The sequence below is a fragment of the Lethenteron reissneri genome, chromosome 17 (assembly GCF_015708825.2).
Source record: "Lethenteron reissneri isolate LAM-NWPU_2019-01 chromosome 17, ASM1570882v1, whole genome shotgun sequence".
Taxonomy (NCBI): Eukaryota; Metazoa; Chordata; class Hyperoartia; order Petromyzontiformes; family Petromyzontidae; genus Lethenteron; species Lethenteron reissneri.
Window position 1 is genome coordinate 15,100,597 of NC_083795.1, and position 22,578 is coordinate 15,123,174.

General features: G+C 57.2%; 1 protein-coding gene across 2 annotated transcripts in view; it reads left to right on the forward strand.

The window, feature by feature from the left end:
• The window catches only part of FAM53A (family with sequence similarity 53 member A), a 42,112-nt gene extending 19,540 nt beyond the window's left edge, over positions 1-22,572 (forward strand). For both annotated transcript variants that reach the window (XM_061553224.1, XM_061553225.1), the window contains one exon: positions 22,142-22,572. In XM_061553224.1, the coding sequence (XP_061409208.1) occupies positions 22,142-22,423 (282 nt within the window). In that variant the 3' untranslated portion in view covers positions 22,424-22,572. The remainder of the gene's footprint in view (positions 1-22,141) is intronic.
• The last annotated feature ends 6 nt before the right edge of the window (positions 22,573-22,578 follow it).

The window sequence follows — 22,578 nt, forward strand, 5'->3', positions numbered from 1 at the left end:
GCTTGATGTGAAATAGGAAAAATCTGCATAAGCGGGAGGCGCTCGCATCACTCGCACCTGGCAGTGGAGCCACAAATGAATACTCACGAGGCGCTCCCACAGATTTCTACATTTTCAATTCCACACCCAACCCGCGTCAGCGGACCGCCCCAGTGACCGCCCCACGTGACCGCGCGTGTCTTTCGGCTCTGGGCCATGCTAAGAGTCAGTAAGTTTGGCCACCCCTGCACGAAGATCGCAGCATGCAAACGCTTTCCAGCGCCGCGTAGGTTTGCGGCGCGAAGGTGCGTGTTCCGTCACGCCGTTTTTAAACTGTCGGTTGCTTCACGCCCCACCGGCGAGACGCGTCAATCAATTTTTATTTTAGGGTGCCAAACCGGTGCCGTTGAGTCTGTACCGTAACTCGTCTGCATCGACAGCCGGTCGAGGTGGGTAGATCCTAAACATTGACTAAGGCCACTTGAAGTTTTGAAACACGGGTTATGGAAACATTGGATAAACAGCTGATGGCATTTTTTTTAAAAAGGTTCCGCACGTCCAAATATAGACGAGGGTGAAGTCACTTGTGCAGTACCCCTTCTTTGCCCTTCACCCTTCGCCCTTTGACCCTCCGCCACCTTCTCCCCTGCCGTGGAAGAAGCGGTGGTTGCCCTCCCCGCGCTGGAGCGTCTCGGCGATCCTGTGGGTGACTTGCAACTTGTCAGCACTGACGGAGCCGTGTGCTCATCACATGATGGCCAAACGCTATTTTAATTCTCAGGGCTTTAAATCGGCCACATTAAGCACAGAACCAAATGGAACGTGATGGAGTTTCTTTGGGCAGTCATTGGTGACCAGACTGAAGCCATCAACTCTCTGCGCTTGAAAACTCTGTTTCATCGCAGTTGGGCAGCCGAAACCCAGATTCAAACCCAGAGATGCTGCGGTGCCGGCCTCTGAGCCACCCGGCCTGCTTTGCTTCGCCGATGGCGGTCCCGCTGCGTGGCCGGTGGAAGGAGCCGCTCGTGTCGGTGGCGACGCGTAGCCGCACGTGGTCACGCAAAGGGCCCGGCGCAGGTTCCAGTGTTGGGGTTCATCTCCGGCTCTCCATCCGCTAGGCTCTCGACTGAGGATCAAGAGTTTGTGTGGGGGGGGAGGGGCGCCAATCGTGAATCTGGTGCAATCTTTAGTGGGGCCCATGTTCACCTGCAGGGACGTGAGTGGCTCCGCACGGTACGTGCCTCGTGCGCGCCATCTCCCACCCCTCTCGCTCTGTGCGTGTGCGTACACGTGCCCGTGTTTGTGTCCAACTTTGTTTTTTTTAATCACTATATATTTTCAAAGCGCGCTCTCTCTCTAAGTCTAGTGGGGGTGAGGAAATGTTCCACTCGAGGTTCACATGGGAATGCTGCTGCTGCTGCAGCCCCACGCTGGCATCAACCGCCGGGGCACTGCGGTGGAGGGGGCAGTGGAGGTGGGGGGGGTCGTGGGGGGTGGAGGCAGCGGCCGCTGTATTGGATGGAAACGATGCCCCCACGGCTCGCCGGCCCTGCCTCGCCCCCCACCCACCACTCGTCCCCCAGCCCTCTCCTCTCATGACGTTTGACTGCTCGCAGGAATGAGTGCAATCGTCTGGTTGGGAGATTCCAATCTGCCGACGATTCTACGTTGTGCGCGCAGATAAAACCTTCTTGTGACACCCGTCGTGGCAGCGGAGCTCTGGGGGTGAGAGCGGAGGCCGTGGTGGGGGTGGGGGGCGCCGCCATCTCCCTTGCTTCTCCCTCGTGATAGGATGATGGTGGGGTGAGGGTGATGGGTTGGTGTGATGGTGAGGGTGGGAGTGAAGATGGGGGTGATCGTGGGTGTGATGGTGGGAGGGTAGGGGTGAGGGGTGGGGTAGATGGGGGTTGGGTGCTATGGGTGAGGGTGGGGGGAGTAATTAAAGGAGGACGATAACGATGAAATCGCAGGATTCGCCGCCCGGCTCCGCTCTTCTCTGCCTCCCGCCCGCTCGCTCGCTCGCATGCTTACGCGTGCGGGGGCGCCAGCTAAATATAACTCGGGGCTGGCGTGAGAGAGTTGGTTTTTTTGGAGGTTGTGTTTTTTTCAAATCAAATAAATCATTTGGCTCTGAAAACCCACATCCAGGGCCCATAGAAAGTGGAGGAGACCAAAGAGGAGGCGGGGTGGCCTCGGTAGTTGGGACTCTCGGGCGGCAGGGGCCACCTGGTGTGGTGGTCACCTGGTTGCCAGTGTCACCCTGGGGTCTGGGTCCGGCAAGCTCGCCTCTTGGCTGCTGCCCATGGAAGCGCGTAGAGCCTGCGAGGAGGTGGATGCGGACCGCACGAGCAAGCCCAGCAGCACAGCTAAGACGTGTGGTGCGAGACATGCGGCCCGGCTGGTTTGGGGAAAGCGAGAGAGAGATGGGGGTTGGGAGAGGGGAAGAGGATAAAGCTTCATTTACAGATCCCCCCCCCACCCACAGTGCGTTTTGCAATCCTGCCCGTGTGCTGTAGGGGTGAATGATATATTCGCTTCCGTTACCAGCGGCTGGTCCTGGTAGCCCTGGCTCTCGTTTCTGTTTTTTTAACAACGGAGCGGACGAGGCACGGAAAGAGAGCGGGAGGCCGCTGAAGGCAACCACGGCTGTAGGAAGAGCCGTCGCGACACTGGGTGGTGCCCATGCGCTTGTGCCGCAGGTACACTATTGAACTCGCTCCGTGAAGCCCTTGTCTCCACGGAGCCTTTGGTGGAGTCGCACGGATGCGGCGGCCCTTGTAAAACTTTCAGAAATTGCCAACCCACTTCACACCCGACTTCACCACACTGGTCATTTCAGGTTGATGGGGTTGTCCCAGGACCGGTTGCTGGTCCCGCTCGCCGCTGATGATAGCAGCCATCGCCGGTCGCCCGGCTTGCAGTGCGGTGCACTAACTTCTGCTCCACCGCTCCTGCGGCTGCGTATTTGTGGACAATAAACTTGCCTTCGGCACCATGGAGGGTAGCGAGCAGAGCGTGTGTAGCAACAGGTGACCTGTGGCCGCCCTGTTTGAGCCACGGTATTTTCACCGTGCGGGCAGGATGCGGCTCCGATTTTACGTAACGACGGTCGTGCTGAGTGCGAGAAGGAAAACTAAGAGACCAGGCGACCTCCGTGCTGCCCCTTCCCTGGGGGATGACTCGCCTTTCCCGCAATCTGCCTGGCTTCCCTCGCCCTCACAGTTTGGCCGTCTTCGCTTCGTTCCCGGTGGGGGAAGGTCAGGGGTCAACAGGGATTGTTTTTATGGGGGGGAGGGTGGCAGCGGTGGTTGCGAGAAGCGGTGTTTGTACGGAGAGCCCCATGATCCATCACTCATTCATTTGGCTCCGATAGGTTGCCGCCTACACTTGCACGAGCATCACATCCAAGGCCACGGTGTCGCTCGCTCAGGGAGTGAACCTGGGGGGGGGGGGGGGGCTCTTTTAGCGATTGGGGAGGGGCATGGGGATGTGGTTTCCTTGCACAACATCTGAAGCCAATACAGACGCACTCATTCTGCCCCCCCTCCCACTGCCACACTGACTCCAGCCCCTTTCTTTCCTCTGGGTCCCTAATTGATTGAAAATGAGCCCCCAGGGGGGGCCGAGCAGCCCGAGTTGTCCCAGTGCCACGTGGGAGCGGAGAGAATTATTTTTTTTACTTCATCCTGTGCACCTCTGCCCCCGTCACTAAACGACGTGAAACATGCACGCTACGACTCGCGATGATGTCGAGGATCAGTGGCGTTCTGGTTTGGGCACTGCACTGTAAACCAGGTGACTGGAGTTTAATTCCAGTGACGCCTGAAGCGGTGCTGGATACAGAAACTCGCACGGAACGAGCCCTTTGTCAATGCGTTGCCGAACAAAAGCCACCCCGCACCCAGCATGTCAGATGTAGTGATTGTTTGACCGTACTTCACCACAGTGGTCAGTGCGATTTTGAAGTGGTGGCCGCCCCCATCATCTGTTCAGATATCACTCGCCACTAGCCATGGCCACAAATCAAACTCGGATCCCCTCGCTCACTACTGGATCACCACTCCACGCACACAAGCCACGTGGATCTAGAATGGTGGTTGTTCACGCGCACGATCCACCGTGCGTACCGTGGGCTTTGGGGATGGAGGTGGCTCGGCACGCCATCGCGCATGGCGGGTTCCATCCATATTTTAGTTTGGAATTGATTTGACAAAAATTCTAACCGCAGCTGACGTGAAACTGCCAGAACTGATCTTTTATTGATACAATACACAAGCAGCGCGTGCAGTGTCATGTTCTCACGTAAGGGGCCCACATCGTGTAAACCGCCGCGATGGACGGCGAGGGGAATTCACTGGCGCCGCCGCTCGGCTGCCCTCGATGAGCAGCACTGACGTTGCGAACCCGCTGTGGCGTTAACCGGCGCTGTGGGCCGCGAGCCGGAGATTGGAGTGGCGGGCGGCTCCCTGCTAAGTGACACTGGCATGTGGGTACCTGCACGGGGCATGGGGTGGTGGGGGAAGTGTGTAGAGCTTAAGTAGACCCACGGTGGAATAATCATGCCGTAAATCACACGTCGTTTCCACAGTTGACAGAGTTGGGTTATTTATACATTCGTAAAAAAAAACATTCCTAACCCAGGAAAGCTGCTTTCGATTTTAAGACGGTCCAGCTTGGAGTGTTTATTGTGGAGCGTTTTGTATGACATGTGGGAGGACGCTGAGGTATCCGGGGACAACCCACGTCTGTCAGGAGACGTCAAGGATTGGTGTCTGCAGCAGCCTCTTGGGAATGATGCCCCCTGCCAGCGATGCAAGGTGGACCTGTCGCACTCCTCATCTCGATGTGATCCACCAATCCCTTGCTATATACGGTGCTAAAAAATATCAACATTCAGTAGTCCCCCGGTTTCCAGTGACATCGATTAATGGTTTTTCGGTGAACATTTCGCCTCCCATAGGACCCTCATGGTTTCGATTTAACGTTAAAATTTGTGTTAACGGTATGTTCATGTTATGCACGCGGATGCTAATTTCGGCCAAGCCTAGTCCCTGTAAGTGGGCTGAGCATGCCTCGGCCAATCAGTGACCCCCATTTATGAGCGTTTAGACCTCGACTGGCCTTGTTTAAATTTTTTTTCTGTTTTGGCAGTGGAAACGGCTCTCTTGCCGACTCAGTGATTTATATTTTCTACTTATAAGTGAATTAATTTCACCATTTCGGTGAACAGTAGTTTTCATGGATCCAATAAAAAAAGTTATCCGAGGGACTACTGTACATACATGCATAGTCACAGTCCGAATGTGCCAAATATGTAAAAAAAAATTATCCGCAAATGACTTAATCGGAGTAACGCAAGAATCGCCGCACCCGGTAGCGAAAGCTTGGCAGGACCCTCCTGAAAGAGTCTTGATACTCTGTGAGGCTTTCTCGGGTGAACAAGTGTAGTGATAATAACAATAATAATAAGAAGGACCCATTTCCAAGACTGGGGGTGGCTCGTCGGGTCCTGTGGATGGTTTCTTGAAGTGTCTCAAGTTGCATCGAGGGCCAGGTCGAATCTCGTGTTCTGAGCCACGCTCCTTGGCTACGCACAGTACCCACATGCTCTTCATCGGAGAGAGACGAGAAGGCATGCGTGTCGGTTAAACAGGAGAGACGGGAGAGATGTGTTTAATATGCATGTGAGAGGATAGCTGTAAAAACTATGTACTTAGAATATATGGTACCAAAATGTAATTAATAGGAGATAGATTCACTCGATCTCTCTGTGCTGTTAAAAGTGCCATTGGCCAAAACCTCAGCACTTACATGTTGTCCTTTTTAATGGTAGTAGAGAGATGTTTTCATACGAAATCGGAGGAATGAAGAGATGGGCGAGAGGGGTATGGAGGAAACGCGCGTGTTTCAGTGCATGTTGCACATTGAAGGCTTTAGCCCAGCTTCATGTTCATTTGAAAGCCCAGGGCGGCTGTTTTGTGAATGATGCTTGATGGTGAAGTGAAAGTGGTGGGCCACGTTTGGCCCACTCTGGCCTGAAGTGGAAGTATTCACCAAATTTAAAAAGGAGACCGAGAAACGAACGTCTCTTGTAGCTGCCGATCACCTCGGCTGCTGAAACGGTCACTTGAGGTGTTTCACACCACCACCCCGTTAACCTGTCACCTTGCGAGTTTTGGCGTGGCCCGGCCTCAGCGATGGTGCCCTGGCGGGTCTCGCAGTGGGGGGGGTGGGGGCAGGGGCGCAAACAGCAGCAGCTCGAGGCCGCTCGTGGCAGCCGCGGGCAAGGGCAGACGTGCAGGGGCAACACTCCCAGTCGCTTCTCACCCCGCGCTATTCTTGTCCGTCCACTCTGCTCGCGAGAGTCGGTTATTAATAACAAAAGGGTTAATATTCCCACCCCCCCCCACCCAATGAAAGCGGTGCTCATCGTTAATCAACGCGAGGCCACTCTTGTCCCTTGTTTGTTTACAAGCCGCCGTCCGCTCTCATGGGGAAGTCCAGTTATCTCTTAATCATGGACGTGACCACCGTTGTTTTCCTGTGTGGGGAGGAGAAGGAGGGAGGCGAGGTGCACAGTGGGCCCAGCCCGCCGTCTCCCAGCCTGACCCGAGGGGGGGGGGGGTGACCACCGGCAGTCGCCCAATCTCGACATGCTCAAGCCGAAACGCACCGGCCGTCCTCCAGACACCGAACGACTCGGAACTAGCCAGTCGCCAGACAGCAGTCCGCAACGCCGCCTGGGTCCCTCTGCCCCTACCACAGTTGTATTCCGTCAGCCTGTTTTACAAGGCCCCACTCGTTTGTTACGCTTGCTTCATCTGGAATGTACGGTTCGAACGATGTTTACTTTTGAGTTCGATTGATTCGGCAAGGCTTTTTTAAGCCGTCTATTTGTAAATCTCGCGGTGATACCCGGCGTCTGAAGGGTGCAGCGCATGAGCGACCTGTTATTGCGCTTCGTTTCCTCGCACACTCTCTCGGCCACAAACGCCGGCAAGCGCCACCCAACACTGGCCTAAGCACGGAGGCTGTTTGCCTATTTTTTACCGTATTTCTATTTTATTTTAACAGTCTCTTGAGCACAGGGCCAAACATATCTAAGTGGCCAGTAACTAACAGCACTATAAGAGTTGTGATCGGTAGCAGTCAACGCATTTAAAAGTTGATGCAAACAGAGACGATGGGAGGAAGGAATTCCAAAATTGAGCTGTGCAAGAGAAGGAGCGGACAGAGGTGAAGTGACGTGCAGCAGTGTGGTGGTTGAACAGTGCCCACGAGGACCCTCGCAACACGGGTTCAATTCCTGCTCATTGATAGCATCGAATCTGAACCAGTCCTTGGTGTCTCCTAGGTCTACTCGGCTTTGAATGAAGCCCTGGGGGTGATGTGTAAACATAAAAAAAATCAAGGGTATTCGAGTATGCTGCTGTGACCATACACCACACCACCATTTGCATACTGTACCGGCCTCAATAGGCGCTCTCTAAACATCGCTTGCCTTCAGGCTGAGAAGAGGCTGCTTGTCTATGTTGGTGCATGTGTCGTGCGTGCGTTACATATCATGCGTGTCTTATCGTGTGTGTGTTTAACGTATCGGATGCGTGACACAGCTGCTACCATTGGGGTCGGTACGCGTGCTGGGGGTGCTTGGGATGGCGTTGTGGCCGCAGATCTTGATGCGATTCACGCCACCGTCACCCGGCTTGACGCCCATGTGGTTATCGCCGTGCCGCCTTGCGAGGACTGATTTGGCGCTGGGTGACGGCCGTGGTGGCGAGCGGGTGCCCCGGGGGGAAAAGTTTGCGTTCTCAGTGGCCACGTCTTGTCCAACCGGCACGGCCGTTAGACCGACTCTGAGCGCCGCGGTTTGTTAAACGGAGCATGTCTGGCTCCTGCGTCTCCCAACGCGAGACCAGACGGTGACCACGGGGAAGGGGGGGGAAGAGCCTCGCTCAGCGTTCCTCCACGGTTCCCTCCCTCGGCCTCCATCTTGCACTGCCCCCTCCACCTCCTTCACCCCTCCAAATCTCTCCCTCTGCCCCCCCGCCTCCACACTCCTCGCGTCGATGGAGCGAAGTTCTTTACTCGAGTGCACAAAAGGAGCCCGGGTATCGGGAGGGGCCACGCTGACCCTGTTCGATGACCCCAATTACCATCGGATTCCACGGTGAAACCAATTACTCATTCGGCTGTGAAGCGGTAGAAGCGGCGCACGGGGCCTGCGGCCTCCTGCGTGGTTTTGTCCCCTCCGAAGTGGGCCCCAGGATTTATTGTGCCGCGGCTTCTAGTCGGGCCATTTTATACCCCGAAACTCTCGGCGTGTCGCTCGCTTGGCCCCGACGCGCTCCCGAAGCTAGCGCCGTCCTGAATTCTAATCTGCTCGGACACAACACGTGCACACCGCACGCACGGTGGGGAGTGAGGTGGGGGGGGTTCTTTTTTTACTCCGGTGGATTTACGCCCGACCTCCTGGCGCACGGGAAACGCTTTCTCTCTATGTAAGTGGAATGGATGGCGTTTTTGTTTCAGATTGCAGCGCTTTTGGGATTTCGTGGCACTGGCCACAAAGTCCCCTGATCCAGCTCTGAGCATTAGAGACCACGTGGGGGTCCAGGTCGCCATTCGCGCGTGCGTGCGTGTTTGTGTGTACATTTTTACGAGTGAGTGTGTGTATCCATTATGCACGTGCGTGTGCGTCAATTTGGGGAGCAGTAGTGTGGTGGTTAGCGCGCTGCTTTACAAACCCGGTAACCCGAGTTCAATTCTTGCTCACGAACTGGTCCTGGGCCTCCCCTAGGTCGACTCGGCCTCGAGTGCCTGGTGCGGTATCTAAACATCGCCATGAGGGAGACAAAGGCGGCCGGGCGTGGTGTTGGCCACCCACCACTTCGTGTGCCGTGCTGGCCTTCATAGGTGCTACTCGCTAACAGCACTTGGCCCAACAGTCTGTGAAGGGTATACAGGGTGGGGGGGGGGGGGGGTCTTTGTCTATGTCAATTAACAGCTATTAATATCTAGAGTGTATGTGTGTTTTTAAGTGTGCCTGCCTGTGTGCGCGCACGCGCATCAGTGTGTGCATTGGTGCGTTGTGCGTTCTAATCTCCGTGAGTGCGTGGGGCGGTCGCCGAGCCGGATCTGCGCCGGCAGGTGAGGTGAGGGAGCACCGCCTCGCGGGGGCCCCGCGGGGGCGCCCTGCGCGCCCCCCAACCACCCCCCCCCCCCGCATTCCTGCGGTGCGAGTCCTCTCCGTGACGCCGGCGACAAAACAAATATGAGCCGGGAGAGAATGGGACTTTGTGACGAGACAATGAGGCGAGCCGCGGGCACGCAGGCTCTCTTCACGAGTGAAATAGTTTCTGCCTTTCTTGATCTACGGAGAGACTCGCGTATTATGATACGCGTAACGTGTGCGGGGGAGAGCGTGGGGACTTGGGGGGGGGGGGGGGGGGGGGGGAAGCGCTCGCCCGGTCCTACTCGCGTTGCCCGGACCGCCCGCGTGCTCCCCCGTGCCTCTTGCCGACTCGCCGCGCCCGTCCTCGTTGACGTGTCCGGGTGTTCAGTCGCGAGTTTTTGTGCGGTCTGCGTTGCAGCGTTGGGCATCCACGCTTTCTGCGATTTGATTGTTTTGATGATCCAGAAGAGGTGGCACGTGCCTGCGATCTGGTGCTTTTGGTGGCATGGGTTGGTGGATCGTGCAGAGATTTTTGTGCAGCTCTCAAGCCCGCTACGCTCTGAGGCGGCAGTACAACAAGTAGGTTTGTGATCCTGTCATCTGTGTGGACCTCTTGAGTGCCATTCCCTTTAGGTCTGCGTTTTCTCCAAGAACTCCAGTTTCCTCCCATGCATGAAACGGTCGTTAAACTGACCAAACGTCTCCCTGCAGGAGCCTTGTGAAAAAGTCTGGACAAATTTAATTAAATATCTTTATTAGTTGGTGCCTTCTTCTCGAAGCTGCCAGCATTGTCCCTTCCCCTGCGAGTTAGGGGGGAAGAGTTTGGCCGCACATGTGCGATTTGAGACGTGGGGTTGAAGCCCACTCCCTCCCTCCTCCTCTGCGCCGTGGCGGTGGCAGAGGCGGCGTGGTGGCTCGGTGGCTCGTGTCCGAGTGATGGATGCATGCGGGGGAGGGGGTGGGGTATGGGTGGGGAGTTCATCCCAGCCGCCGCACTGGGATCCAGTAATGAACTGCGCTGAGCGACGGAGCTGTCATCCATAATCCGATGCCTCGTGGCCCGCTCGCGCAGATGCGCCGCCATTTACACGCACGCACCCCCGCGCTGCGTCCAGGCGCGGGCCGCTCGACGCGCCCCTCGCCCGTTCGTTAATCTCTCCGTTTGTTGAGTTCCTATATTTTTTTAGACGCCGGTAAATTACCACGTGTTTTTTACCGCGACGCGCGGCCGAGGCCCGGCGTCTCCTCCGTCGGCCTGGTTCCAGCTCGTGCTGCCAGAGATTTGCATTTGAATGGCTCGGTGGGAAAAACCACAGCGCTCTAAATAGCGCGCGAGTATTAATTTATCAGCTGCACGGGACGTTTCAAGCGGCCGTGCTGCAGCCCCTGAGCTTGCAGCCCCTGAGCTTGCGGGCGACTTCCCACCGCGACCCCTTTGCCGAGCGAGTCGTTCCCAGGCGAGCAGATGTTGGACCTTGGGCCTTGGGTCTGGATGAGCAATTCCGATTCCCTCCGCCCAGTGCAGACGCGAGAACCCGCCGATGCGTGAATACACGCGCGCGCACACTCGCGCACACGGGAATATTAACGCGGCCGCTGACGCACACACGCTGCCGATAATGTGGCACCATGTCACAGTTGGGAAAATTGATTTGCGCCGTGGCACAAAGAGGCTCGATGCCACCGCACGCACGTGCACACACGCACGCATGCACGCATGCACGCATGCACACATGTACACACGCACGGCGGCCGTGTGTTTTATGGCCCCGAGCAGAGTCATGACTCCGTGTCCAAAATTAGCGCCGTCCTGCCGGCTTGATGTTTGCGAGTGTCCGTCACAACCTGAGCCCAGAAGATGAAATGTTTTCAACAGTGGGTGGTGGTCGCCTCCAAAACCCCCCCTCCCACCCACCACTCAATCCCTCCGGCCTCCGTGCTGTGCAAAGTGATGAAATGTCACGTTGCCGTGTCTTTACTGTCGGGCGTTTTTACCAAGAAATACGGCGTCGTTAACACGGTGCTGAGAAAACAAACCGAGCGGGAGTCGCCTCTCTTCAACTCCGTTCTTGGCAGCGTGCGGACTTTTGAGAGGAGAGGTTCTCTGAAGCGAGGTTTCGCGTCTCTGCTCAGTGTAGTTATCCGAGCATTTTGCGTTGAGATGATGCCTGACAGAAAACGGGGAAAACAGTCACCTCAACCTCATAAGCTCGCAGCGTCATCAGTATCGTTACCCGTGGCGGTCATAACTATGGTGGTGATGATGCCGCCGTTGATGATCCTAACGATGAGCGATGCTGATAACGACGCTGATGTTGCTATGAACGATGAAAGTAGTGGTGCTGCTGATGACCAATGAGTGGTTATAACGGTGGTGATAGTGGTGGCATCTAAATCCACGATGATGCTGGCAACGACGACTGTGACGATGGCGGCGCACGTAGGTCTGCCGCTCAACGACTGGACGCGCGTCCGCACGGCGAGGGCGCATGCCCTAATGAATGTACAACGCAGCGGGGGCCTCCTGCTTATGAGAACAGCATGACTCGGGGAACTTTAATGGGGAAAAAACATGCGGCAGAGAACCTCCGTTGAAATTCCCCGGGTGTTGGATTGCAAGCAGCACAAGACAGTTCATTGTTTGTGGCGGCACCGGGAGGGCCGCGGCGGCAAATGAATATTCCCAGTGTGGCCGAGGGCCCTGAAATGAATTGTAGGGTGACTGAAACCAAACCAGTTGGTGTTAGATTGTGGGAAAGTGTTACTGGCAGAGGAAGTGCTCACGTGAATGAGCTGGAATGCGTGCGTGTGAGTGAGAGTGGGGGGGTGCCTCTCGGCAGCGCCACTGTCTCCCCCCCGTTGTTTAATGCGGCCTGTGCTCTGCGTTCCAGCACCCCTTGAGCGGAGTGCCGCGTGAACGCCGTCTGGCGTAATTCCTGGAAAGGCGACGCTCGGCGCGTTATCAATTTACACAACTCCTCTGGCAACGCGTCGCCGCTGCTGACTTTGCAAAACAAAAACAAAACCTGGGTCCTGGGCCCCCTGTGCACTGTACCGCACCGCCCCGTGCCTCGCCTGCTATTTTAGGAGTCCGTGTCTCACCGGTCTCGTAACCTTGAGTGCCAAATTGTGCCGGGGGCCGGTCGACGTTAATCGGCCCGTCGGCTGACAATGTGGACCGTAGCGGGAACATGGGTCGAGCTTAATTTCTCGCTGAACGTCTTATGGGTCTGCTGCTACACTAGCCTTTGGTGGTACGTGACTTGTTGTAGCCACAGCCATAGAGAGGGAATACTGGGTGTGGTGTGCCGGCCGCGTAAATAATGTCCGGGTCATCGGCTGAAATTTAAGCCCCTGCAATGGGCACTTGCGGCGGCCGCCGCTCGCCTCGAAGTGATTCTTTTGAAGACGTTCTGACTTCCTGTGCCCAGGTGTGAGCAGCCTGCAGATGACCGAGTATTGTGGGGGATTTTGCTGTAAAATATGGGAGGATGCATTCCGAGCGGTTCCTGCGTCTATTGTTCACGCTGCACTTTGTGTCTGTGTTGTGGATGTTTGTGTGTTGTGTGTGAGTTGTGGGCTGTGTGTTGTTGGTGTGCCCCCACATGCGACATTGCCCATGCCATCGTCACAAAGGCTCCTCTGTGCTTGGAAAGCGGTGGAGCAGTGGTTAGTGCACTGCAAAACAAATCTAACGACCCGATTTCAATTCCGCTTCCAACAAAGAACAGTGGCGACTATTTGAACCAGTCATGGGTCCTCTCCTAAATATACTCTGCCTTAACAGAGTATCCAGTGCAGCATGTAAACATCAACACTGGGGAGACAAAGGCGGTCGGTTATGGTGCTTGTCATCTACCCGCTCGTGTGCTGTGCCGGTCTTCATAGGTGCTCATGAACAGCACTCGCCCCAAACAGCCCGTTAAAGGCAACGGACCCCCTGAATGAAGGGCAGCTGTGGAAGGTAGCGCGACGTTGCAGGGGGGGGCGGCATGGGGCAGGGGGGCCACGAAGGGGCAGGGGGAGCGCGAAGAGGCAGGGGGGGCGGGCAGGGGGGGCGCGACGGGGCAGGGTGGCACGACGCTGCAGTGGGGGGCGCGAAGCGGCAGGGGGAGTGCCACCCCCACGTGTGGCATCGCCCCGTGCCATGGTCACAAAGGCTCCTCTGTGCCGCGTGGTGAATAAACGAGGGGAGAGGGCGAAGGAGCGAGAGGGCGCCCAGCTGCCGAGGGCCGCACAATCGCAACTTGGCCAGACGCGTGCCACATTCGACCACGTTTGAAGGGGTGGGGTGGAGGGGGGATTGTTCCGGCCTGCTCACCATGGGGCCTGGTTGAGTCTCCTAGATACGTGGTAGCTTTAGCGTCCCCAGCTCTCGGTCGAAGTCTGCTGGTTCCCAGCACCGCGGCCCGGTCATGTTCACCGTCGTGGACCTTGGAGAAGGCCAAGCGGAAGCGAGCTGAGTGGAGGTGTCAGGTGGGGAGGTAAGACAGCCTCTTCGCAACATCACAAATACCTGTCGCACGAACAGAATGAGAACATCCCCCGCTGATGGTCAGTGTCCGTTTGTGAAGGCGGAGACCATAGAGATATAGTACAACAGTGGAATTTGCTGCACTGCCCACTACGTAGCCCCCACAAGCCCTTTGGCTCCATGTTTGTGCATATCGAGGCTCCACCGTGCGTGGCCTCCGACATCCGACGAGATTGGGCGCATTCCGGTGACGTGGTGGTCAGCATCGCTAATGCTCGATACAGAAATCTGGTTTCGAAGATTTTCATAAATGAGCTCGGCAGAGGTGAAAACGGGCCCTGATGTTGGCTGTGGTGCTCGGCCACCCCGTCGTCTCTTTAAAGAGGAGCTCTTACATTGCTGAACTGTAAATGGTGACGGCGTGGGCCCCGGGCTCCGGCTGGGCGGTTGGAGCGAGCGCGTGCCTGCAGTGCCAGGCGGCCGTGTTCTACGCGACAGAACCAGGCTGCTCTTATTCGTCGGCTCTGAGCGAGGGCGCCCCGCTGGCGTGCAGCGAGTCTGGTGCGGCAGTGCAAGCAGAGTGGGCCAGGTCTGCACCGGAGCAACCCGCACCTCCCTGCCGGACGCCGGGCGTCAACGGTTACAGTCCATAATTGCGCTCGCTCTACGCCTGTCCAGCGGTCAATCCGGATGAAGGCCCTCTCCAAACCACCGCCGCAGCCTCCTCCCTTATCAATTTGCGATGTAGTGCAGGTGATGCACCCAGCACCTGCACACGAACTGATTTCATCGCTCGGTCTCCTCGGTGAACGTCTCTTGGACGCGTTCCTTGGCTTTCGGCCAATCGTCCCTTCGGTTATTTACCACTTGTGCAAAGTCTACGCAAAAAGTATTTTCTCGTGTCACGTCCAGGCGAGCGGAACAAACGAGATGGCGCGAGCGTCGCGGTTAAAGTGGAGGACCCGAAGACGAATCGATTCCTGAATTGAGCCGTGATGACAATCCGACGGATCGCTTTGCCGGGTGGGGGGGGCGGTGGGATTCAGTTGTCGCAAGCCAGACGCCTGCGGTGGGAGGGGAGGGGGGGCCACGGTACCCGTCAAAACCGGTCCAGGGTTGTGCTGCGTAAACAAACGCTGCGGCTGCGGCAGTGGCGGCGGCGGCAGTGGCGGCGCAGGGCTAAGCACGACGTCGTTTGGTGTTTGCACGGGCCAGCGGAGGCCGCCGCGCCTGTTGATTTTTTTGTTCATTACTATGAGGCGTGACGTATTTTTCCCCCTCCTTGCGATTCCACGAATAGCTCCTGATTCGATCCAAGAGTAGATTTGTTTTTTGTTGTTTCGTGGCCGACGCGAAGTCTCGAAGTGGCCACAGCGCACAGGAAGAAGCAATCGCAACACGCCCACATCGACAATAATAATCACCGTGTTCTTGTCATTTGCTGCCGCCGCACGGTGTTGGCTCGCTCTCACAGAGAGGGCGACCTCCTGTATACCAGGAGAGGAAGTCAAGTTGCCACAGTGGTGCCCATATTTGTAGTACGACAATCTCCTGGCAAGCCGGTATGGCTCCTCCTCGACACCCACGGAAAGGGAATTTCTCAAAGTTTTGTGGTGATCCACCAACCCTCGCCCACCATTGCTGGATTACTGCCCACATCTGCAGCCACCACCACCCGGCTATAATAATCATCGACAGTAACCGATGCGCGCGCGTGGTGGACGTGTGTGCGAGGATGTCGCGCGCGACCCCCACAGTCCACCGCCACCGTGGCGCAATTTGTGCTCGTCCATCGGGCGACTACCAGGCGCCAAGCCTCCCCCCTCCATCGCCTCTCCGCCTCCCAGCGAGTGAAAATCACCGTTTATGGTTCTCGGTAATAAACATCATCGTACGGTGCGAGACTCGGCCATTATTACCGCCGCCCCATGCTGGGCTGTAACCCGGCGACCGTGGATAAGGTAATTAGAGCGGTTAATCATAACCTCGGCGCTCTGTTATTTTTACTTTGCGGCGCGCTGTCACTAATACCTGGAATACCGGCGCTGACGGCCGCGTGAGTCGAGGCAGGACCGTCTCCGCGCGAACACGCGCCGGTTCTGCGTCGGCTGGCGGCGTAAGCCTGGCTCGTTTAATCAACGCCCGCCTCGTCCGGGGATTGAACCCCCCCCCCCCTCCCGCCAGCATGCCTTCCGAGCAAGGTTCCGTGCGAAGGTCGCTCGATGGCCGTTTTTTCCACTCTCCACCCCGTGGCATGCGGGGCTCTGCATGTTCCCTACGCAGCCCCTCAACCCCTCCGCGGCCCTCCAATCGCCGACTTTATTTAGTAAAAAAACTGGAGGTCGCTTGAAGGTTAATTCTGAGAGACGCGAGTACAGTGCCTGGCCTGTGTGGTGTCGGAAATCTGGCCAGGGCTACGGTGAGCAGCACCGTGTGGGGGGAGGGGTGCTTCGACCTGTTGTGCTTATGAAAATTAGAGACTCGCTCTTCTCCATGCACACTCTCCCCCCTGCACACTCTCCCCCCTGCACCCCCCCCCCCCGCACACTCTCCCTTCCTCACGTTCGCTACCTTCGCAACCACTTGTGATATTTGGTGGCTGTGGTGAAGCTTTCCGGGCCTGGTAATTGGGACTCGATGGCTGCCTAGGCTGGCTTAAGTGCCGTCACGCGAGGCCCAATGCTTCGCTCGGCGTGCGTCTTCCCGCACCGCCTTCGTGCCAGACTCGCCGGGCCTTCCACCCCCAGGTTTTTATCATTGGGGAAAGCTGCCACGCCCTAGCCTGACACCTGGCACATTTATTGTACCCAATAATGAGGCTTTGAATATATAAACCGTTAATAAACTGAACTATTAAAACTGAATTAATGTAGCTAATTTTTAGAAGCGACCTGGCCACAAATGATAGCTCAACAAAGTGGCTCATCGTGTGTGTAGCAGCCAAATACTTTGAACGCACGTTTCTAAATGTGGAGGGATAAAAACTCGAAGACCTGGACAAAAATCCACGCCACCACGGGGGGAGAACTTGCAAACTCCAAATATACAGACGTCAGGTTGGAATCAAACCCACGTGCTCCTATATATACCAGACGAGGTAGTTAACATCTCGCCACCATGGCGCCCCGATAAAAGAGCGTCTCAAGTTAGCCATATACACAACAGCCCACACGAAAACCATTGAAATAAATGAATAAGAATTACGCGGCAAAGTAGAAGGGGTGCACACTGTTGCAAACGCCATGATCTCGTGCTGCTGCTGTGACGGCCGGCCCGACTGCCGGCGGATTGGCCTAACGATCAACGATTGGTGCAATTCGTAAAACTATCTCGTCGCGACGACGTAGCCGAGTTTGCTTGAGCGTGTATTGGCACGTTGCGATGGACGTGGCCGAGGAGCTGCCAAGGCCCTAAGCAGGGGCCCGGTGGGAGTGGGAACGTGGAACGGCGGCGCGGTGACGCTGCCGCGTGTGACCCTCGCGAGATACGGAGCAATTAAAATAACTGAAAAGCGGAGCAAATGCGCCGCGGCTTGTTTGCCTGCATTCTTGCGGTGCCATAAAATGGGGTTTGAGAACCCGTGGTCGGGACCAGCGAGAGGTGCCTGCCGGCGCGGTACGTGGCGAAGCCTGTTCCACAGTGGCGCTCGCTGCGGCGCACGGCACCGCCCCGCCGGCGTTTGTCGCCGCAATGTTTTGCTCGTTTTATTGACCCCTAAAGGGATGGTTGATGATGAGGATGGGCTGAATTGACCCCTGACTGCTTTGAACTCTGCGACCTTACGCGTGCAAGTCGGCCATCGTCCATACCACCAGATATGCGCGCGTGCACGCACACAAACACGTCCGTGTGTCTGTGTGTAGAGTGAAGTGGTTGCACAGTGGCTAGAGAACTTCACAACAAAGCTGGCGACCTTAGCCGATTCCCAGCGACAGGTCCCGGGCCTGCCCGGGGTAATTTCTACCTTAAATGAGTACCTGTTGCAGTGTGTATCCATCAGCACTGGGGAGGTGGCTGCCTGCATTTCATCCTGATCAAACCACCCCCACGTTCGTCGTGCCTGCCTTAATTGGTACTCGCCAATAGCAATTGCCCTGACAGTCTTTATATGGAGGATCTTTTGTCGTATGTGTGTGTGTGGACTGCACACACAGACACTGCCCAGCTGCCACAGAGCTATCACGGTGGCCCCGAGTGGACACCTCGTGGGTACAGCTGCGTGTAATCGCAGTTGGTGTGGCCCTCCCCGTTTCTCTTGCCATACGACTGCGGGTTTTCTATTTGGCACGGGCAGTTGCCTGGACGGCCCAAGAAGAACCGCGGAGTCGCACGCTGAAGGCCGCTCGCTCGTTACCCAGTCTCAAGACTCCATCTAAGAGAGGGTCCTGCCTTGGGATGATTGGGTCGAGCACCAGGACACCCAGCACAGCCCAGCAGCCAGGAGCGGTGGCCTTTGTCTCGAGCAGTGGAGGCTGAGGAATAAATCGCTGCTTAAAAAAAAGAACGGCCTTAGCGCTCCATACAGAAATAAACACAATGCTTGAACAAAAGTTTAAATTTATCTGCTTGTTTTACATTGAAAACTCGTAGCAGACATGCCCAACCCCCCACCTCCTCCTTCAGGGGGTCAACAATTGAGCCGTAAATCTGGTAATCTGCAAACTTGGCGAGGAAACCCCCGGCGGTCACCACCATGGCCTTGAATGGGCTGCAGGTTGGGCGCTGCTTCCAAGTCCCGGGGCGAGAGAGAGGCGGGAACGGGGGGCGGCACGCGTGGAAGCGGCCGAGCCGATGTGCCAGGGTGCAGAGCGGGAGGAGCGCGACTCGGGTTCTTTTTACGGCGCAAATTCCAGACGATCGGGATTTTGTTTTAAAATCAAATGTCCGGAGCCGCGCAGAATGGTGGTGGGCGCGTGGCACGACCTTGGTGTTTAGGTGGTGATGGGGGGGGGGAGTGGTGGGGCGGTGTGAGTGGGGGTTTTGGCCCTGCTCGGCGTGGGTGTGGAAGGCCAATCCCGAGTGGCGGCAGCAGTGGTGCCAGAGCACGTGACTCAGGGTTCCGCCCCCCCCCTCTACCCCTGGTGAAAACCCGCAGGTGCTGTTTAGCAAGCGACGTTCGTCTCGGCCTCGCCCCATCCCGGCGGCGCTCTCGTCGTTCTCCATGTCGCGTCGCCACGTGCGCCGAACCGCGCGCTCCGTGCACTTGCCACGTCGCGCTCCCCTCTGGGGCGCCCAGAGACCTTGAGCGTCTTCTCTCGCCACAACCGTCGAGCCTGGCTCCGTGTGGCATTCTCTTTGTGGAGCTGTCGTGTCACTTTTTTTCTTTCTATTAATGGAAAGTAGCTCTGCTCGTGGTCTTGCTATAGCGCCCGTGGGCCGACTGCCAGCGGCGCTACGGCAACGAGCCACGGCCGCTCCCACCACGAGGGCCGGGGAGGGCTGCCCTCATTTTTTGTCCAAATCAGCACAGCTCTGTGTCTCCAACGAGCGGAATATTTCATTAAAGGAATGGGCCGAACTTCCCAATGCAGGGCTGTCTTGTAAAAAGGCTCTGCTGGCTCTAGATATACGACTCTCATGACTGAAACTTCAACCGCGGTTGACTTTTCCAATAACGCGTCCATGAGCTGCGTTTTCCGCTCACAGTGTTTTTAGCGCTGGCTCGCGTCGTGGCAATGCGGCCCCTCGTGCCCGGGTCCGAACTGGCTCTGCCAAAAGTGCCGCACTTACCCAGTGTGTCCTCGAAAATACCAGGCTCGTGCAGGAGGTGCCCCTGTCTATTCATTATCTCATTAACACCCCGCTATGTCCACGAAGATGGAAGTTTGCTCGTTTACGCCTTGTAACGGTGTTTTTAAAAAGCAATTCAAAGCAACTGTTAAAAGCCACCACTCAAACCGCCACTAAACTCACCACTAAACTCACCACCAGAACTTCCACTAAACCCACTACTCAAACCACCACTCGAACCACCGCTAATACCACCGCTAATACCACCACTAATACCATCGCTAATACCACCGCTAAAACCACCAAGACCCACACGCCAATTTTGGAATGCACAACCCACTCCTGCAATAGTTGCTGTACAGGCCGGCACTAATCTGGGACTGTGCAGCGCGTCTCTTTTCTGCGCAGCGTCGAGGAGAGGCGGCGAGGCAACGTGGCTTCGCGTGCTGTTAAGATTTTGGGCTTGGAGGGGGGGTGGAAGTGCAATTTCTCAATTGATTCTAATTTAAAATATAAACACTTGCATTCCCACCCGCTCGCGTTATTTGAGGCGGATGGGAGGGACAACGACGAGCACCATGGCGGGAGCATCGTCGCTTCCATTTCCCCCCCCCCCCCCCCCCCCCCCCCCCCCGTTACATTTGACGAGCGGGGGACGAAGTTGCTGAAGTTCTCGTTTCACAAAATGGCCCCGACTATCTCGCTTGAAAGCGGCGCGTGGCTGCTGTGGTGGCGGCTACGGCGCAGCGCGCACGCCCCCTGGCCGCGTCTGCATTTGAACCTGAGTTGCGGATTAGGAGCTCTGGGGCCCGTGATGGACGGCGGTCAAATCCCGGTCAGGTTTGCTTTGTGCAAAATAAAAAAAACAGTGCTCGTACCGTGGTGAAACTGGTCCGCTTCATGAGAATGTGGAATTTACCCCCCCCCCCCCCACCCCACTGGCTCAGGGCCTCCAATAGAGGTGACCGCCGCCCAGGGAGACGCATGAGCTTTGTGGAGCGAACCCTTTGGCGCTGGCGCTGCTACTAAGTTTTACGCCCCCATGTTTGCTCGATCGCATCTTGGCTCGAGCGCGTGATGGTCCGCGGTGCGACTCGAGCCCACACTCGTGATGAATGAGATCGGGGCGGGGAGGGGGGGGGGGCGCACGTGCGTCGGCGCCGTCGGGGGCGTGCGTTGGGTAAGCACAGGTGCGCGGGGGCAGAGGTCGAAGGGTGCTGCCCAATTCAGGTGCAGGCTGGGCGCGTCCACCTGCGTGTGTGTGGCACCGTCTCGTTCTCGAGTGCCACCGGCATCATTCACGCAGCGGGGGGGGGGGGGGCCAGGGTGGCCTCGGCGTACTTGGCAGCCGGGGTGGCGGACGGCGCTTGCACGACGACGTGCGCTTGGTGTGGGCGGAAGCTTGCTTGCGAGTGGTCGTGGTGTACGATGTCCGATCGTGCGTGCGAGTGATAAAATTTGGGGTTGAGGTGAGAAAGACCCCTCGTCCGTAGCCGTATTGTGAAAGCTTTTGTCCCCATCGGAGCCACGAGGCAGTCGTTGCCGGGATTTACCGCGCTTGCCGATCCCCGGCCCAGCCGCCTCCGCGCCCAGATTCCGCCCGAGGAGCCGTGCGATAGCACTGCCACACGCGATTCCCCGCGGCAGGCATCTGGCACCGGCGCGTGTCGCACGGGGGTTTTATTGGCACAAGTTGCGGTGCCGGGTGGTGCAGGTTTGGCAGGATGCACGGTGCCACCGCCGTCGCCCCCAAGGACAGGAGTGAGCGGCCGAGTCACAGAATCCGTTGCGGGTCGCGGGGCCTTCGTAGAGCGGTGCCGAGGCCCGCGCGTTTGTTCACCGCAAAGCCGCTGCACATCAGCGGGAGACGCCCTCGGCCGCCCTCTCGACCCATCGTTCTCCGCGACACCTTTAGTGTTGACACCGCACGTTTTTTCGTGCACTTTACACTTCCCTCTTGTCTCTCCCTTGCAGCCTTTATGGAGGCCGCTGGGCCCATGGGCCGCAAACGGTGGAGAAATCCCTCCACGTCCGTCACGGGACGACACCTTAAATAGATTTTTTTCTGTCGCAGACGTCCTCCGCACCTGTTGGCCTCATCGCATCACCATGGCTCTTGCTGGATGTGTGTTAGACGGTGGCAATCTCCTGGCACGCCAACACGAGCTTTGTATGGAGCCGGTAGCTGTGACCGCAGCAAAGCGGTGTTGGCCGCAAGCCGTGTCGACTCCGCAGACCCTGCCGATAGCTCCGAGTGCCGAGTGTCTCTGGGGTGCCGGGCTCCAGGGATGCTCGGCCATCCCTTGACCACGGTGTGCATGCAGTACGTGCTGTGCTACGTGTGGTGCATGCGTGCTGTGCTACGTGCAGTGTATGTGATACGTTACTCTACCCCTCGCCTCTGACGTGCAGGATCGTGCAAACAAGGAGACAGATGGGTACATTTTAATATCGACATGCTGGTTCCAAAGAGCAAAGTTTCGAGTTTATTTTTTGCAAACACAGCTGTACAAGCTACTTAACCACACCTGGGCGGTGTTGGTGATTTTTACACCTTTGTTGGAAACGCCTCCGGTGCTTTATTTTTATCCCACGCACTGGGAGCGGCTTGCTGGGATTTTTCCATTCACCACTGCCTGGGATTTTAATTTGCCTGAAATTTTTAATGAAGGGAACTCTATCAAAGCTGCGGCCCGTGGGAGTTGCTAAGCGAGTCCTCCCTTGCGTCTCCCCTTCTCACCGCTCCCCGTGTCTCCCCACTCTCGCCTTGTCTCCCCACGCAGACGCTGAAGAACTCCCAGAGCTTGTGCTCGCTCGATGACGAGATGGAGGCCGTGAGCCCTGCGCTGGAGACCATTGTCTCCCCCAGCGAGGGCGAGGGCCACCTCGCCGCCGCGTACGCACGGGCGGCGCGCAGCAGCAGCGGCAGCAGCGGCACCGGCAGCGACGAGGACGACGACGAGGAGGAGGAGGAGGACGGCAGGAAAGAGAAGAGCGACGGCGGAGGAGGTGTCTTCCACCTGGACTGCGATGAGCTGGACGTGGATGAAATCGAGAAGAACTGAGGGTTGCGAAGGGGGGAGAAGAAACGTGGACCGAGAGCTGGAGGGGCACGTGGGGGGGCAGCGGCAGTACTCGCCGAGACGCTGGTGACGAGCTCCGGCGGTGTCCGGCCCGGTCCCTGCCAGGTCGTGGCGTGGTAGTGGCTGCCCCCCCCCCC